This window comes from Staurois parvus, unplaced genomic scaffold (genome assembly GCF_062004578.1).
Source record: "Staurois parvus isolate SC_StPar_1 unplaced genomic scaffold, SC_StPar_1.0 ptg000079l, whole genome shotgun sequence".
Lineage (NCBI taxonomy): Eukaryota > Metazoa > Chordata > Amphibia > Anura > Ranidae > Staurois > Staurois parvus.
Window position 1 is genome coordinate 210,139 of NW_028317875.1, and position 19,108 is coordinate 229,246.

The 19,108-nt window shown below is 50.6% G+C and overlaps 1 protein-coding gene across 1 annotated transcript in view; it reads left to right on the top strand.

The window, feature by feature from the left end:
• RNF220 (ring finger protein 220) overlaps positions 1-18,495 on the top strand; it is a gene marked incomplete at its 3' end in the record, with an annotated part of 181,596 nt that extends 163,101 nt beyond the window's left edge. The window contains exons 13-14 of the mRNA XM_089669555.1: positions 15,884-15,992; positions 18,382-18,495. Coding sequence (XP_089525681.1) covers positions 15,884-15,992; positions 18,382-18,495 — 223 coding nt within the window. The remainder of the gene's footprint in view (positions 1-15,883; positions 15,993-18,381) is intronic.
• Positions 18,496-19,108: the final 613 nt, after the last annotated feature.

Here is a 19,108-nt window from a genome sequence, read left to right on the forward strand (position 1 = left end):
CGTCGTAGGTGTCAGTGGGAGGAGTAGCGCCCCGTCGTAGGTGTCAGTGGGAGGAGTAGTTCCCTGGTCGTAGGTGTCAGTGGGAGGAGTAGTTCCTTGGTCGTAGGTGTCAGTGGAAGGAGTAGTGCCTCCATGCTGGTGTTGATGAAATGAATTCTGTCTGACTGTTGGTATTGGTGTAAGGATTAGTGCCCCATTGTTGGTGTCAGTGGCAGCAATAATGTCTCAAGGGCCGGATAAAGGCAAGCAAAGGGCCACACTTTGGAGACCACTGCTTTAAGGTAAGTGTAGTCTTTGGAATCCTCTCTGGGTGGAGTTCTCCTTTAAGTAAAATCTCTCTGCTTCCGGTTAGTATGGCGGTCTGCAGGCGGCGGTGTCACGAATGTCCTGTATATAGTCCCTTGCAGGTCAGAGGAAACCTCTGGCTCCATCCTCGGGGGAGGTGTCGGGTAAGTGGCGTGCACATTTCACCTTTTGCGCCTTCTCTGATCAGCGGCCATGTGTGGGGATTGCTGGAAGCCGTGCAGATTTTCCAGCAGATCACCTAGACTGGATGTGGAGCCGCTTTGTATCTCTACCTGAAAATTCCATCCTCCCCTGCCAAGCCCGTCGGCATCGCTCGCAGAGGTGGAGGAAGTTTGGAGAGAGGGGGGGCGGTAATTATTGGAATTAGAAGGGAGCCGTTTTCTGCAGTGTTGAAAAGTCGAAGCTTTAGCCAAACTTGACACCAGAATCTCTATTCACATTCATTGGCAGGGCGGATCGGGGATAAGAAGAGGGTCGGGAGGTGAACTCTGCCCTCTGTGCTGTGCAGCGGGAACGTATCCCTCATTATAGGCCGGGGGCGCCGCTCCGCGTACATTACTGCGTCTGTGGAAGGATTTTGTCTTTTCTTGCACCTTTTTATTTATTTTTTTTTCTCTTTTTTGCAGTGGAGCGGCGCCCCCAGTGGCCAGATCTCTCTTAGAATCTTAGATGAACCCCTCGCCTACAGGGCACTCATACCCCCTTCCTGCCCCCAGGCCAATTTTCAGCTTTCAGCGCTGTCACACTTTCAATGACAATTGCGCGGTCATGCAACACTGTACCCGGATGAAATGTTTATCATTTTTTTGAGACAGAGCTTTCTTTTGGGGGTATTTAATTTTTTTGCTAAACAAACCAAAAACAACTAAAAATTTTGAAAAAAAAAAACTTTTTCTTAGTTTTTGTTTTAAAATTTTGTAAATAAGTGATTTTTCTCCTTCACTGATGTGTGCTAATGAGGCTGCACTGATGGACACTGATAGGTGGCAGTGATGGGCACTGATGAGGAGGCACTGGTAGGTGGCACTGATGGGCATTGACAGGCATCACTGATGGGCACTGAAAGGCAGCTCTCCTATATGGCACTGATAGGCGGCACTAACAGGCATTGATAGGTGGCACTGATTGGCAGCACTGACTGGCATTGATAGGTGGCACTGACTGGTACTGATAGGTGGCACTGATTGGCAGCACTGACTGGCATTGATAGGTGGCACTGATTGGCAGCACTGACTGGCATTGATAGGTGGCACTGACTGGTACTGATAGGTGGCACTGATTGGCAGCACTGATAGGTGGCACTGATTGGCAGCACTGATAGGTGGCACTGAAAGGCAGTCCAGATGGGCACTGATATGTTGCATTGATGTGCATTGGTAGGCACTGATGAGCACTGACAGATGGCACTGCTGGGGCTACACTGATCATCAGGGCACCGCCGATCGCTGCACTCCCAGAGCCACGCATGCGCGGTTAGAATGGGCGCATGTCATATGATGTCCTCCGAGAACGAGAGAACCGCCTTGTGCCCGTCATTGCCTTATATGGTTGGCGGGAGGCGGTTAAAGTCCATAAAAGGTCCCTGAACTCTCCATGAAAGTCACTTCTTGCTGGCATTAAAGTGTTCTTATTCAAATATATATATATTTTTTTTTCTGGTCCTCTAACCTCCCTGGAGGTATTCCTGAGTGTAGCTCGGGGTAAAGTTTCAGCACCACAAGCGGTAACCCCCCCCTCCCCCCCCCCCCCCCCCCGAGCTACACTCAGGAATACACTGCAGCGTTGCTCTGGGATCCCTCCAGCACTTACCTTGTCCTGCGCTCCCGCGATGTCCCCCCTGCAGTGTCCCCGGCAATGTCCTCCAGCCGATGCCGGCATCTGTCTTCCGGGTTCCGGTCCCTGCGAGCGTCGGGACGTACGGGGGACGGAACTGGCGGGAAATTCAAAAATTTTAAAAGTGACATTCACTAAAATCACATAGTATAACATTCCTGTATCCAACCATTTCACATACATTTTGTCCGGCGCCCTGCCTGCATTTTTTATTGTTCTTTCTGCCTGGAAACTGAGAAACGTCCATGGCGTCCAAAAAGCATCCCTTTAGGTCAGACGCGGTTTTAGACCGGCTAGAGAACAGCGATAGTAAATCAGAACCACTTGCAGAATTGAGTGATAATGATTGGTGGGGGAAATTCCTCATCAGACACTGAAAACGATTCTGCGACTGAGCTCAGCGATGGGCCAACTTGGCGCTCTATTTCAGATTATTTCACAAATTTATTATTATTATTATTTTTTATGATTATTTATTACATTTTAATTTATGATTTCGTGTTTCAAGTTTTATCCTCCCCGGGATGTTTACTAGACTCTTGTTCGGACAGATTTCAGTGAGTTATTCCTAAAAATTACAGGCCTACAATAAAAAAAAAATCTTTCCATGCAAAAAAATGTACCGCTTTGAGCACAGAAATCCTGACATCATCAGACCGCTAGGGAGGTTAAATACATCAAAGAGGGGAATGGAGCGGCAGGGAGGTGAAGAGAAAAAAAACAACACCGCTCTTAGTGGGACAGAGAAGATATGATGTACATGGGGCAAGATAAACAAAAACAAGAATAACTGTTTATCTTTTTTTCTTTATAATGTTACTAAACCCACAACAGTACAATCAGTCTGTGTACGCAGTGACGCCTGCTTGTTCTACTCACCATGGAACCTAAGGGGTTAATCCTCCTGGTGTGTAAAGGATGTTTGTTTGATCCTGTCTTCTCTGACCCCCCCCCCCTCTTTCTGTCCCCAATCTATCTGCTTATAGTACAGAGCTCTAGGAGGCACTTTGTACATGCTCAGTTTGGTGTATATTGCCTTTTCCCTTTTGGAAGGTTACTTGTGATTAATAAAGAAATAATTAGCACTGTCCAGACAGAGGGTCAGGGGTCATGCAGCCTCATAGGACAGTCAGAGCAGAATGAAAATTTCTCCTACGAGCTTTAACTAGTGTTTGGTGGACACTGATAGAAGTAACAAGACTGCTATATACTGCTGATGAGAAAAGGTGTTTAGCAGTTTATATCTACGGATATAGTGCGGGGTCCGGGGAGAGCGGATATAGTGAGTGCGAGGTCCGGGGAGAGCGGATATAGTGAATGCGGGGTCCGGGGAGAGCGGATATAGTGAATGCGGAGTCCGGGGAGAGCGGATATAGTGAATGTGAGGTCCAGGGAGAGCGGATATAGTGAATGCGGGGTCCGGGGAGAGCGGATATAGTGAATGCGGGGTCCGGGGAGAGCGGATATAGTGAATGCGGGGTCCGGGGAGAGCGGATATAGTGAATGCGGGGTCCGGGGAGAGCGGATATAGTGAATGCGGGGTCCGGGGAGAGCGGATATAGTGAATGCGGGGTCCGGGGAGAGCGGATATAGTGAATGCGGGGTCCGGGGAGAGCGGATATAGTGAATGCGGGGTCCGGGGAGAGCGGATATAGTGAATGCGGGGTCCGGGGAGAGCGGATATAGTGAATGCGGGGTCCGGGGAGAGCGGATATAGTGAATGCGGGGTCCGGGGAGAGCGGATATAGTGAATGCGGGGTCCGGGGAGAGAGGATATAGTGAATGCGGGGTCCGCGGAGAGCGGATATAGTGAATGCGGGGTCCGGGGAGAGCGGATATAGTGAATGCGGGGTCCGGGGAGAGCGGATATAGTGAATGCGGGGTCCGGGGAGAGCGGATATAGTGAATGCGGGGTCCGGGGAGAGCGGATATAGTGAATGCAGGGTCCGGGGAGAGCGGATATAGTGAATGCGGGGTCCGGGGAGAGCGGATATAGTGAATGCGGGGTCCGGGGAGAGCGTATATAGTGAATGCGGGGTCCGGGGAGAGCGGATATAGTGAATGCGGGGTCCGGGGAGAGCGGATATAGTGAATGCGGGGTCCGGGGAGAGCGGATATAGTGAATGCGGGGTCCGGGGAGAGCGGATATAGTGAATGCGGGGTCCGGGGAGAGCGGATATAGTGAATGCGGGGTCCGGGGAGAGCGGATATAGTGAATGCGGGGTCCGGGGAGAGCGGATATAGTGAATGCGGGGTCCGGGGAGAGCGGATATAGTGAATGCGGGGTCCGGGGAGAGCGGATATAGTGAATGCGGGGTCCGGGGAGAGCGGATATAGTGAATGCGGGGTCCGGGGAGAGCGGATATAGTGAATGCGGGGTCCGGGGAGAGCGGACATGGTGAATGCGGGGTCCGGGGAGAGCGGATATAGTGAATGCGGGGTCCGGGGAGAGCGGATATAGTGAATGCGGGGTCCGGGGAGAGCGGATATAGTGAATGCGGGGTCCGGGGAGAGCGGATATAGTGAATGCGGGGTCCGGGGAGAGCGGATATAGTGAATGCGGGGTCCGGGGAGAGCGGATATAGTGAATGCGGGGTCCGGGGAGAGCGGATATAGTGAATGCGGGGTCCGGGGAGAGCGGATATAGTGAATGCGGGGTCCGGGGAGAGCGGATATGGTGAATGCGGGGTCCGGGGAGAGCGGACATGGTGAATGTGGGGTCCGGGGAGAGCCGGTGCAACTTGAAAAAAGTACAATGACTGGCAGATTTTTTAAAAACTGTTTTTGGGGAAGGTTGTCCCCCCCCCCCCCCATTTTCAGGTGTCCCCCTCCTGTACCGGCATAGTACTGTTCAGTAAATATCACCCGGTGATGCCGCTGTGGCCTCTAGTACGCCCGCCTGGTGTGTTTTGTTGGGAACTTGTTTGATCTCTGAAGTATTTTGTTTGGGAAGCACAATCTACAGTCAATTAAGATTCCACTCTGCAAATTCAGAGATAATTTAATTAACAGAACGGCAAGGAAGGGTCCTCGGGGACGGCACCGAGATTGCTCAATTTAATTTTCAGCAGCAAAAGAAGTGGCTGTGGGTAAACTTATGACAAATGAGAGTAAATTGGGGGGGGGGAGGGGGGGGTACGGGCATTTATCGGGGTCGGGCACATTATCAGCTGTTCTGTCTTCATTTAATCTGGGTGATTGGGGGCAAATCTCACTCACCCGGCATTTTGTAATTAACATATTGTGGCATATTCTGTAATTAACAGATCATTTACACCACACATTATAGTGTGATATTGGGACCCCGAAGGTCAGTGTGTCATTGTTCTGGGACCCCCAAGATTTGAGGTGTCATTGTTCTGGGACCCCCAAGATTTGAGGTGTCATTGTTCTGGGACCCCCAAGATTTGAGGTGTCATTGTTCTGGGACCCCCAAGATTTGAGGTGTCGTTGTTCTGGGACCCCCAAGATTTGAGGTGTCGTTGTTCTGGGACCCCCAAGATTTGAGGTGTCGTTGTTCTGGGACCCTCGAGTGTCGGGGTGTCATTGTTCTGGGACCCTCAAGATGTGGGGTGTCATTGTTCTGGGACCCCCCCAAGATGTGGGGTGTCATTTTTCTTGGGCCCCCAGGATTTGGTGTCATTGTTCTGGGACCCCCCCCCCCCCAAGTGTCGATGAGAGTCTGCCCTTGTTCTTGGGGCCCCAAGCAACAGTGGTTCAGTGTTGTGAGATACTGAGTGTTTTAGGGCTCCCAGGTATCAGAATGTCATCATTCCGAGGCTCCCAAGTGTCAGTGGGTCATTGTTCTGGGACCCCCCCAATTGTCGCAGTGTCATTGTTCTGGGATCCCCCCCCCCCCCCCCCAAGTGTCGGAGTCTGTCCTTGTTCTTTCGGCCCCAAGCAACAGTGGTTCAGTGTTAGGAGATCCTGAGTGTTTTAGGGCTCCCAGGTATCCAAATGTCGTCCTTCTGAGGCTCCCAAGTGTCGGGGTGTCATTGTTCTGGGACCCCCCAATTGTCAGGGTGTCATTGTTCTGGGACCCAAATGTTGGGGTGTCATTGTTTTGGGACCCAAGTGTTGGGGTGTCATTGTTTTGGGACCCCCCCCACGTGTCGGGGTGTCATTGTTTTGGGACCCCCCCCACGTGTCGGGGTGTCATTGTTCTGGGACCCCCCACGTGTCGGGGTGTCATTGTTCTTGGACCCCCCACGTGTCGGGTGTCATTGTTCTGGGACCCCCCACCTGTCGGGGTGTCATTGTTCTGGGACCCCCCCCCACCTGTTGGGGTGTCATTGTTCTGGGACCCCCCAAGTGTCGATGAGTCTGTCCTTGTTCTTTTGGCCTCAAGGAACAGTGGTTCAGTGTTCTGAGATCCTGAGTGTTTTAGGGCTCCCAGGTATCCGAATGTCGTCATACTGAGGCCCCCAAGTGTCAGTGGGTCATCGTTCTGGGCCCCGCCGAGCAACAGTGGTGTTCAGTGTTGTGGGATCCTGAGTGTTTTAGGTCCCCCAGGCATCAGAGTCTTCGTTCTGGAGCCCCTAAGCATCAGCTTGTCATTGTCCTGAGACCCACAAGTGTCAGGGTGTTATTGTTCTGGGACCTCCCCCCCCCCCCCCCCCCAAGTGTCGGGGTGTTGTTGTTCTGGGACCTCCCCCCCCCCCCCAAGTGTCGATGGTTCAGTGTTGTGAGATAATGAGTGTTTTAGGGCTCCCAGGTATCCGAATGTCATCATTCTGAGGCCCCCAAGTGTCAGTAGACAGGGGCGGACTGACCATTTGGAAACTCAGGCACTGCCCGGGGTCAGTAGGGGGCCCCATGAGATGTCCCTGGTTCCTTTTTCATAGGCTTTTTTGAGTTTGGGCAAGGACACGGGCCCCATGATCCCCTATTGCCTGGGGGCCCCATGAGTTGTCAGTCCGCCCCTGTCAGTAGACCATTGTTCTTGGGCCCCAAGCAACAGTGGTGTTCAGTGTTGTGAGATCCTGAGTATTTTAGGTCCCCCAGACATCAGAGTCGTGGTTCTGGAGCCCCCAAGCATCAGCTTGTCATCATTCTGAGGCCCCCAGGTGTCAGTGGGTCATTGTTCTGGGACCCCCAGGTGTCAGTGGGTCATTGTTCTGGGACCCCCAGGTGTCAGTGGGTCATTGTTCTGGGACCCCCAGGTGTCAGTGGGTCATTGTTCTGGGACCCCCAGGTGTCGGTGGGTCATTGTTCTGGGACCCCCAGGTGTCGGTGGCTCATTGTTCTGGGACCCCCAGGTGTCGGTGGCTCATTGTTCTGGGACCCCCAGGTGTCGGTGGCTCATTGTTGTGGGACCCCCAGGTGTCGGTGGCTCATTGTTCTTGGACCCCCAGGTGTCGGTGGCTCATTGTTCTGGGACCCCCAGGTGTCGGTGGCTCATTGTTCTGGGACCCCCAGGTGTCGGTGGCTCATTGTTCTGGGACCCCCAGGTGTCGGTGGCTCATTGTTCTGGGACCCCCAGGTGTCGGTGGCTCATTGTTCTGGGACCCCCAGGTGTCGGTGGCTCATTGTTCTGGGACCCCCAGGTGTCGGTGGCTCATTGTTCTGGGACCCCCAGGTGTCGGTGGCTCATTGTTCTGGGACCCCCAGGTGTCGGTGGCTCATTGTTCTGGGACCCCCAGGTGTCGGTGGCTCATTGTTCTGGGACCCCCAGGTGTCGGTGGCTCATTGTTCTGGGACCCCCAGGTGTCGGTGGCTCATTGTTCTGGGACCCCCAGGTGTCGGTGGCTCATTGTTCTGGGACCCCCAGGTGTCGGTGGCTCATTGTTCTGGGACCCCCAGGTGTCGGTGGCTCATTGTTCTGGGACCCCCAGGTGTCGGTGGCTCATTGTTCTGGGACCCCCAGGTGTCGGTGGCTCATTGTTCTGGGACCCCCAGGTGTCGGTGGCTCATTGTTCTGGGACCCCCAGGTGTCGGTGGCTCATTGTTCTGGGACCCCCAGGTGTCGGTGGCTCATTGTTCTGGGACCCCCAGGTGTCGGTGGCTCATTGTTCTGGGACCCCCAGGTGTCGGTGGCTCATTGTTCTGGGACCCCCAGGTGTCGGTGGCTCATTGTTCTGGGACCCCCAGGTGTCGGTGGCTCATTGTTCTGGGACCCCCAGGTGTCGGTGGCTCATTGTTCTGGGACCCCCAGGTGTCGGTGGCTCATTGTTCTGGGACCCCCAGGTGTCGGTGGCTCATTGTTCTGGGACCCCCAGGTGTCGGTGGCTCATTGTTCTGGGACCCCCAGGTGTCGGTGGCTCATTGTTCTGGGACCCCCAGGTGTCGGTGGCTCATTGTTCTGGGACCCCCAGGTGTCGGTGGCTCATTGTTCTGGGACCCCCAGGTGTCGGTGGCTCATCGTTCTGGGACCCCCAGGTGTCGGTGGCTCATTGTTCTGGGACCCCCAGGTGTCGGTGGCTCATTGTTCTGGGACCCCCAGGTGTCGGTGGCTCATTGTTCTGGGACCCCCAGGTGTCGGTGGCTCATTGTTCTGGGACCCCCAGGTGTCGGTGGCTCATTGTTGTGGGACCCCCAGGTGTCGGTGGCTCATTGTTCTGGGACCCCCAGGTGTCGGTGGCTCATTGTTCTGGGACCCCCAGGTGTCGGTGGCTCATTGTTCTGGGACCCCCAGGTGTCGGTGGCTCATCGTTCTGGGACCCCCAGGTGTCGGTGGCTCATCGTTCTGGGACCCCCAGGTGTCGGTGGCTCATTGTTCTGGGACCCCCAGGTGTCGGTGGCTCATCGTTCTGGGCCCCGAGCAACAGTGGTGTTCAGTGTTGTGAGATCCTGAGTGTTTTAGGTCCCCCAGGCATCAGAGTCGTCGTTCTGGAGGCCCCCAAGCATCAGCTTGTGATTGTTCTGAGACCGCCAAGTGTCAATGTTCTGATGTCTGGTACCTCAAGAGTCGGCGTGTCCTTATTTTGGACCTCTGAGCATCAGTGGATCATTTTGGGGCTCCCAAGCATCAGTGTGTCATTGTTCTTGGGTCTCTTTCCTTGGCCTGTCCTTGTCCATGTTCTTGGGTCTCTTCCCTTGGCCTGTCCTTGTTCTGGGACCCCCAGGTGTCAGTGTGTCATTGTTCTGGGACCCCTAGGTGTCAGTGGGTCATTGTTCTTGGGTCTCTTTCCTTGGCCTGTCCTTGTTCTGGGACCCCCAGGTGTCAGTGGGTCATTGTTCTGGGACCCCCAGGTGTCAGTGGGTCATTGTTCTTGGGTCTCTTTCCTTGGCCTGTCCTTGTTCTGGGGCCCCTGAGTTGTGTGTATGCCGTTCTATTCATGTTTTCCACACGTTCGTAAATCCCAGCCTTGGTCTCCGTGACTTTCCCTGTCGTCACGTCTTGGCAGGAGCAGAGTTAAGCAGCCCCCCTCCATGTGTAACCAGTAAAGCGTCCTGTTCCCAGCAGGCGTCTCCCCCAGTTTCTGGTGTATGTTCTAATAAGGGGAGCTCGGCCTAGTTTGCAGGCAGCGGGGGGTAAGTGGTGGAGAGCCGTGTAAGCCGTTCCCTTGTCCCGGGGTCTCCGCAGAGCTTTTGATTAGCGGCAGATGAAGGCCCCTGATCTGAGGAATCCTCCCTCGCCGGCTCCCTTCTCTTGTTAATAAATGTATATTTAACAATGTCTGGGAGCCTATGAAGTGATAATAACTAAATCAATACCTTTGCCATTGATTCGTCCCGGCTCCCCGCGGCGTGGCACAGCGAGTGATGCGCTAATTTTCCAGCTAACTAGCACCCTGATCTGCAGTCCGGCTATTGATTGCTTTTGTATCAGACCGGCTCTAAACTTTATCCCCCCGCGTCTGTATAAATCATTGCGCACCGTCTCAGCGTGCCGCTTCTTCTCTACAAAGGAAATGTACATATTTAACTCGCCGCCGAGAGAAAGACGCAGCCAACGCAGACGTTCTGGAAAAGGCTGTGTAAATATTTTCATCCCTTTTGTGTCTTCTGTCCACACCGCCTCTGAGTAATCTTCGTGTCTGTGGTGGGGGCCAATAGATGATCTTTCTGCTGATGGGGACACTCGCCCCACAGTCACATTTTTATGTCTTTTTGTTTTTTTTTTTTTTTGTACAAACTTTGAAATGGAGCTGAGAAACGTAACAAACAGGAACAGGGCAGGGATTGCGGCTATACCTCTGTGATACCTGCAGCAAAGGGAGACTAGAAATCTCGTCAAACACATGAAGATCTTCAAGAAAGTCCTTTGTAAGGAGTGACTGCCAGGGCTCATTACCTGCATATGCCCCCCCCCCCCCCTCTCATGTGTCTCACATGGCTGCTTTTTGTTTTTGCCTTTCAGCTGTTTCCTGAACAGTGACAACAGAAAATGAACTAATATGACCCCCCCCCCCTTTTTTTTTTTTATACTTTTAAAATTTAAATTGTTAAATTGGATCCCACATTCACTATATCCGCTCTCCCCGGACCCCGCCTTCGCCATGCCCGCTCTCCCCGGACCCCGCCTTCGCCATGCCCGCTCTCCCCGGACCCCGCCTTCGCCATGCCCGCTCTCCCCGGACCCCGCCTTCGCCATGCCCGCTCTCCCCGGACCCCGCCTTCGCCATGCCCGCTCTCCCCGGACCCCGCCTTCGCCATGCCCGCTCTCCCCGGACCCCGCCTTCGCCATGCCCGCTCTCCCCGGACCCCGCCTTCGCCATGCCCGCTCTCCCCGGACCCCGCCTTCGCCATGCCCGCTCTCCCCGGACCCCGCCTTCGCCATGCCCGCTCTCCCCGGACCCCGCCTTCGCCATGCCCGCTCTCCCCGGACCCCGCCTTCGCCATGCCCGCTCTCCCCGGACCCCGCCTTCGCCATGCCCGCTCTCCCCGGACCCCGCCTTCGCCATGCCCGCTCTCCCCGGACCCCGCCTTCGCCATGCCCGCTCTCCCCGGACCCCGCCTTCGCCATGCCCGCTCTCCCCGGACCCCGCCTTCGCCATGCCCGCTCTCCCCGGACCCCGCCTTCGCCATGCCCGCTCTCCCCGGACCCCGCCTTCGCCATGCCCGCTCTCCCCGGACCCCGCCTTCGCCATGCCCGCTCTCCCCGGACCCCGCCTTTGCCATGCCCGCTCTCCCCGGACCCCGCCTTCACAATTATTATTTTAGTAGATATAACCTGCTAAATACCTTTTCTCATTGGTAGTATATAGCAGTCTTGTGACTTCTATCAGTGTCCAGCAGAGCACTGGTTAAAGCTTGTAGGAGGAGTTTTCTTTCTGCTCTAGGAGGATGCAGAACTCCTGACCTCTGTCTGGACAGTGCTGATTGACCCTGTGCTGATTTGTATGCACTCTCCCAAGAAAAAAAAAACAAACAAAAAACTTCTCTAGCAATACACACTAAACTGAGCATGTGCAGGGTGACTCCACACGATATGTCTTATCAAGAGATAAGAGGGGAACACTGGAAGAAAGGGAGGATCAGAGAAGACAGGATCAAACAGCCTTTTTGCACAATGCAGAGGGTTAACCCCTTAGGTCCCGCAGTGAGTATAACAAGCATGCTTTACTGCATCTACAGACCGATTGTACTGTTGTGGGTTTAATAACACTTTAGAGTAGAACTATAGGCAAGTCCTTATTTCATTTTGGAGAGAATAAATTTACTTTCACTTCCTGTCCCATAGCCAAAACAGGAAGCGTGATGAAATCTCTGAAAATTTAAGGGAATTCCTTGGGGAACCCCCAGCTCACTGGAACGAGAGTCCCCATTGGAAGGTTTCCCCTCTGACCTGTAGGCTGTAGTGCCTCCCTAGGGTCTTGTATGTTGGGTCATGACTTACGGCCAAGTCTACACTAAGCCCCGCCTTCATCCACTCACTCCTTATTGGATGAAAGAGAGACTGTTGTCTGACTGGTAAATGGCAAAGTAGAAGCTTCATGTGGAATCGGTTAGAAGTTGAGGCCCCGTGATCAGCCCATGGATCCCAGGGGGCCCAAAAAGGACACGCCCCTTTGTCTAATCTTTAGGCGTGTCTAATCTTTAGGGCGTGTCACGTTCACCATCAGCTGTTTATTCTTCATTTATATAAAGGCAGTTGTTTGTATCTCTTCTGATGTTTTAGTATCTTGGGTCCAGCCATTAGCCATCTTGTATTTGCTGCCCCTTGCTGAGACTTGTAGTACTGCAGGGGCTGGAGTCACAGCGTTCCATGCCAAGAGTCGCGTGTGATTGGCTTCCATATGAATGGATATCTTTGTCTGGTTCTCTGTATAATGTCGCTGTCTCTGGGTGGGGTGGGGGGGGTCCCTTTTTTTTATATATTTCTTTTGCTTTGTTGAACAGGTGGTATGCAGATGTTGTCGGCGTGCCTATAAACCAAATGCCTTTTCTTATTTGCACAATCCTGGCAGTTTATGGACCTTGCGACGTGTCGTGACACCAGTCTGATTTTGTCGGGGGGCTTGGGAAGGCTCTGATTTTTAACAGGGCCACTTGACGGGGACCCCCTAAATGATGACGTAGTCAGGCTTTAACCTGTCCCCCTCCCTATACATCTCGGGGGGACAGTTTATTTACATTTCTGCAATGAGCCCATTTCACTACGTAAGATTTAAAAAAAAAAAATACAAGCAAGGCTGTCGTCTGGTGATAGTAATTGTTATTATTATTATACAGGATTTATATAGTGCCAATAGTTTGCTCAGCGCTTTACAATATGTAATCCATAGCCAAAAATAGTACCCCCCCCCCCCCCCGCCCCACACGCACAATAACGGATGAACAGTGTTTTAAATTAAAAATAAAAATTGCTACTTTAGGTGAAAAGTGTGAATTTTATTCTGTAATTTCTTCTATTTGAAATGCTGCTTAAAACAAATTTGTTTCAATTGGTACAAAACATTCATAGTCATTTACAAATTGAGGTTTTTGGGGTTTTTTTGTTGCACAAAGTAAAAAAACGAAATAAATAATTCAATGATTAGAAAAACTTAAATGTTTCATTCATTGGTTATGGTAAAGTAAAGGTTAATATGACAAATGGGAACAAATTTTTAGTTTTTCTAAAGGAAAAAAAAAAAAGAAAAAAAGTTGCTTAGACTTGCAGTGAAGAGGACCAGCACACCCAGAAGTAGATCTTTATGCTGGATTTAGTGAAATCCCAGATCAGCAAAATTAAAATTTGACACCAGTGTCTTGAGGACACGATGACCCTCTTTTTGTAAAATGGCGGACGGGTCTCTGGGCTACTATGGCCTCAAAACGTGTTTTTGTTTTTTTGTTTTGTTTTGTTTTTTTTTATAAGACTTTAGTAAATCCTGTTTCAGAATCTACTCTTCTGTGTGCTGAATTTCTCTACATTGCTCTATTGTTTTTTCCCACCATAAAGCCCTCCACTACTCAATTTTATGCGTAAAGGTAAACCTTCTGAATGCTGCTCCCGCCACAGCCCCCCTAATACTCAGCTGAGCCCCATTCTGATCCAGCACGGGAGCCTCTGGTGTCCTGGGTCTCTCTCTCCTCATTGGCTGAGACACAGCAATGAGAGACATTGGCTCACACTGCATTCAGTTTCAGCCAGTGAGCCAATGAGGGGCCGAAAATAAAACTATTACACAAAGCAGGTATTTTAAAAAAACTGATCGATGTTTATAAACAATGTTACTTTTGTATCTCTCGGTCTCCCATCTGATCAGTGTTTATAAACAATGTTACTTTGTATCTCTCCATCTCCCATCTGATGTTTATAAACAATGTTACTTTGTATCTATATCTCCTGTCTGATCAAGGTTTATAAAGTAACATTGTTTGTATCTCTCTATCTCCCATCTGATCAGTGTTTATAAACAATGTTACTTTGTATCTCTCCATCTCCCATCTGATCAGTGTTTATAAACAATGTTACTTTGTATCTCTCCATCTCCCATCTGATGTTTATAAACAATGTTACTTTGTATCTATATCTCCTGTCTGATCAAGGTTTATAAAGTAACATTGTTTGTATCTCTCTATCTCCCATCTGATCAGTGTTTAATAAACAATGTTACTTTGTATCTCTCCATCTCCCATCTGATCAGTGTTTATAAACAATGTTACTTTGTATCTCTCCATCTCCCATCTGATGTTTATAAACAATGTTACTTTGTATCTATATCTCCTGTCTGATCAAGGTTTATAAAGTAACATTGTTTGTATCTCTCTATCTCCCATCTGATCAGTGTTTATAAACAATGTTACTTTGTATCTCTCCATCTCCCATCTGATCAGTGTTTATAAACAATGTTACTTTGTATCTCTCCATCTCCCATCTGATCAGTGTTTATAAACAATGTTACTTTGTATCTCTCCATCTCCCGTCTGATCGATCTTCATAAACAATGTTACTTTATAAACCTTGATCAGACAGGAGATATAGATACAAAGTAACATTGTTTATAAGCATTGATCAGATAGGAGATGGAGAGATACAAAGTAACATTGTTTATAAACACTGATCAGATGGGAGATAGAGAGATACAAACAATGTTACTTTATAAACCTTGATCAGACAGGAGATATAGATACAAAGTAACATTGCTTGTATCTCTCTATCTCCCGTCTGATCAGTGTTTATAAACAATGTTACTTTGTATCTGTCGATCTCCCGTCTGATCGATGTTTATAAACAATGTTACTTTATAAACATCGATCAGACGGGATACCGAGAGATACAAAGTAACATTGTTTATAAACATCGATCAGACAGGAGGAGATCGAGAGATACAAAGTAACATTGTTTATAAACATCGATCAGACAGGAGATCGAGACATACAAAGTAACATTGTTTATAAACATAGATCAGGCGGGATACCGAGAGATACAAAGTAACATTGTTTATAAACATTGATCAGACGGGATACCGAGAGATACAAACAATGTTACTTTTGTATCTCTCGGTATCCCGCCTGATCTATGTTTATAAACAATGTTACTTTGTATGTCTCGATCTCCTGTCTGATCGATGTTTATAAACAATGTTACTTTGTATCTCTCGATCTCCCGTCTGATCGATGTTTACAAACAATGTTACTTTGTATCTCTCGATCTCCCATCTGATCGATGTTTATAAACAATGTTACTTTGTATCTCAATCTCCTGTCTGATCAATGTTTATAAACAATGTTACTTTGTATGTCTCGATCTCCCGTCTGATCGATGTTTATAAACAATGTTACTTTGTATCTCTCGATCTCCCGTCTGATCGATGTTTACAAACAATGTTACTTTGTATCTCTCGATCTCCCATCTGATCGATGTTTATAAACAATGTTACTTGGGGTTGGAGCGGGAAGGCAGGAGAGGGCAGGTCGGCAGGCTATCCTTCATGTGCCCTGTGTAGGTTGTTGATGTTCTTTGAGCTCCTGAAGTACATCTGTTGCCCCCGACTGGTTAAGGGACTTGTGTGGGGTTTTGAATCGTGCGCTCTGTGATACGGGGAATGCTCCTTGGAATATTCTAACATTTAGGCACCCGATCTCTGAGACGTGTGAAGGAAGTGCAGATGTCAGTGCTATACATACACACTATTCTGCAGAATGACCAAATGTCGACTGTTCCTAATAATCGGGACGGGACTCGCTGGAAGTGAACGCAGAATATGCCGTAAATTCTGTTTTCTTTCTGCACAAATACCCCCCATCACCGGTTTCATGATCTGGGTTAATAGGTTGCCTCAGTTCCCTGTATTTCGTGTTTTACGTGTGTATCCTTCCTTTTTGTATTAATGGATTTTGGTAGAAAATGCTTTTGTCTCTTTTATCCCAGGATCACAGAAGAGTCAACGGTGACAACGTTTGAAGCATTAAAGGCACGTATCCGGGAGTTGGAAAGACAGCTCTCCCGAGGGGACCGCTACAAATGCCTCATTTGCATGGTGAGTGGCATATCCGCGCTGGCAATCAATGCAGTCATGTCTTTGTAGGTGGTGGATGCGTGGTGCAGATACAGCCATGTCAGCGGGATTCACCAAATCCTGGGGCAGGTTGGGCTCTGTCCGCTCAGCAGTTCTTGGGGACATCATGTCAGAAGTCTGTTGTCGTGACCTTTACCCCACACTCCAGGCCCGACCTTTAAAGGAGAAGCTGGGTGACACGAGGCAGGATTTTTTAGGACGACTGGAGATGTGCTTGGGCACCTTCCAAAATCACCTCTATTCAAACAATGTCATGGACTAAATACGGGCGTGTTTCCATGTAAGGGCACGGGTGTGACTGGTATCCAATCCCTTTGTTTAGGTCTGCTGCTGACCATGAATGATTCACTTGATTGGGCTAGGAAGGCGCCAAAGCTCACCTCCTAGAGAGAGGACGTGCATGTGGCACCTGTAACTAAAAAGGCAGGTAGAGGACAAAGGCCAAGTCCCCATTGAAGCTGTGAAAAGGGGGAGGGGGTACAGGCAGTACATGTATACTGGGCACCATCAGGAGAGCAAAGAGGCCCAGGTACGGCTTGGAAGCAAGATGAGTCCACGTGTAGTGGAGGTCTGGGAGTGGCAGTCTTATTCCCAGCCTACTGATGACAAACTGGGCAAGATCAGGAGCACTGAGGGCAGGGCCCCCAGTAGAGGTACTGCCATATTGGGCCAGATCAGGGGGTGGGGGTCCAGATTGGAAGCAGGATGAATCCTCATGTAGATGAGGTCTGGGAGTGGCAGTCCTGTTCATACCCTACTGATTTTTTAAGTCCGCAAACGTGCAAACTACAACGAAAAACCCGTAAGTGATCACAAAAAATGTGCAAGTGCGAACACCACATGAAAAAGTGCACTTATGGGTGTGTGTGTCCTACCCCCGGAAGGGTTGGACCGTTACCCTGATCCCCCGGGGCACGAAGCTCCTGACAGGGACAAGGTTCCCATTTGGTCCTCCTGGCCAAAAGGCCTGGTGGACCACCGTTCCTTATGCCCAGCCGAAGCCGGACATCCAGTACTAGGCAAGGGGGCTCTCCCGAAGAGAAAGCCCCCTAGGGATCAGGGGAGGAAGGAACCAAAAGGCCACACATCCTCCCCCCTAGACTTCAGGGTAGGCCCGAGGACCCACACCCTCCATCCACTGATGGCATACGAAAAGAGGCAAGATTAGGAATACTGAGGGCAGGGCCTCCTATGGGGTTCAGGCAGTACTGCCGTAATGCGCTACATCAGGTAACCCGGGGGGGGGGGGGTTCTCAGGGAGAGTGTGTCTGGGAGTGATGGTCCTGTTCCTACCCTACTGGTGTCATACAAGAAGAGGCAAGATCAGGATCACCAGGGCAGGGCTTCCAATGGGAGGGTTCAGGCAGTACTGCCATAATGGCCCACATCGGGTAACTCGGAGGGGCGGGGAGAGTGTGTCCGGGAGTGGTGGTCCTGTTCCTACTCTACTGATATCATACAAGAAGAGGCAAGATCAGGAGCACCAAGGACAGGGCCTCTTATAGGGGTTCAGGCAATATGGCCATATTGGGTCGTGTATGGGGGGGTTGGGGTAGATATAGGTTTAGATTGGAAGCAGAATGAGCCAGATGAGGTCTGTGAGTGTCAGTGCTGTTCCTACCCTACTGATAACATGAAAAGAGGCAAGATCAAAAGCACTGGGGGCAGGGCCTCTTATGGGGTTAGGAAAAGCGAGTCTGGAGGTAGCTCGGAAGCGGGCTGAGCCCCTGAGGTTGGGGAGGCTTTACAGGGCCCCAAAATTATTTTAGTGGCCCTTGCCCTCCAGTATTGCCTGTGTCGTACCAGCAGCTGACCTTTTCATCATTGTTGTCTTGCCATGTCTTGGTGTGCACCCTGACTCTGTGTGGAGGTGGCCATTTTGGTAGAGGAGCCAGTCTTTCTCATATCAGAGCTCTCCCCCTGATGACTGGTGGGGAGAATGAGGAGGAAGCAGTAGGAAAGGTGGAGGAAGCAGAGATCCACAGAATGAATGGAACTGAAGCAGGGAGATTCTTGCATGGCAGGTCTTTAGGTACAGCTTCCTCTCCAGCAAGAAGATACACATTCCAGAACAGGATACCCTGCAAATTGTAGTGACCTTGTAAAGAGGTGCTTGGGATGTGATATTTCAGGAATCTGAAGCCGTATCCTCTGACAATGTTTCAGACTGGTGAGCGATAGCAAAAACTTAAACTTTTCCCTGGGCCCGGGAGAGACGTGGGGAACCGATAGGATGTAATTGTAACTCAGTTGTGTTCAGCTGCCCTTTTTTACACGTGCAACTCTGCTCAGCAATGTTCTTTTAATGCCGGAATGTCTGTAGAACTAATTCCTGCTCTCTCCTCTCCAGGATTCGTACACAATGCCCCTGACGTCCATTCAGTGCTGGCACGTGCACTGCGAGGAATGCTGGCTGCGCACTTTGGTAAGGCCCGGGGCCATTTCACAGCCATTCTGGGTGGAGGTAGATGGGGAACGCTCTAATTACGGAACAGAAAATCTGTTTACAGTTTTATAAGCGCAGCCGTTCCTGCGGGCGGATTACTTCAGCTCTCTTACATTGTTGGGTCTCCGTTGCGGCCTCACATCATTAGCTCGACTCTTTCATGTCGTCCCAGGATCAGGGCTCGGCCTAGACGCCTCTAATTGGTGCAGTTAGTCCCGTCTCTGGAGAGTTTTCAACTTCAGCAGGGTCCCTAGGATGGGTGGGCAACCTGTGAATGCGTCAGGTGGTGAAGAACTACAAATCCCAGCAATCACTGCCCCTGGAAGGAGGTTTTGGTAACTACTTCTGGCTGCAAACGCCTTGGAAAAATGCTATCCGCTGGTTCTGGGTCAAGTAGGGAATCTCCATGACAGCCAGGCTAGTAGTATTTTCAAAATCGCTGATAAACAGCAGCAGCTTATGTATATCTCTGCTAAAGATCATTTCTAGGCAAAAACTCACCCACCTCATGCATGCAGCATTTGAGGGCCCGCCGCAGGCCAGGCAGTGACGTGGACGCCCGAAGAAGGACCCCACCTCTTGTAAACAAGAGGAGAGAAGGTGCTGGAATGTCACATGACTGCAGCTTTAG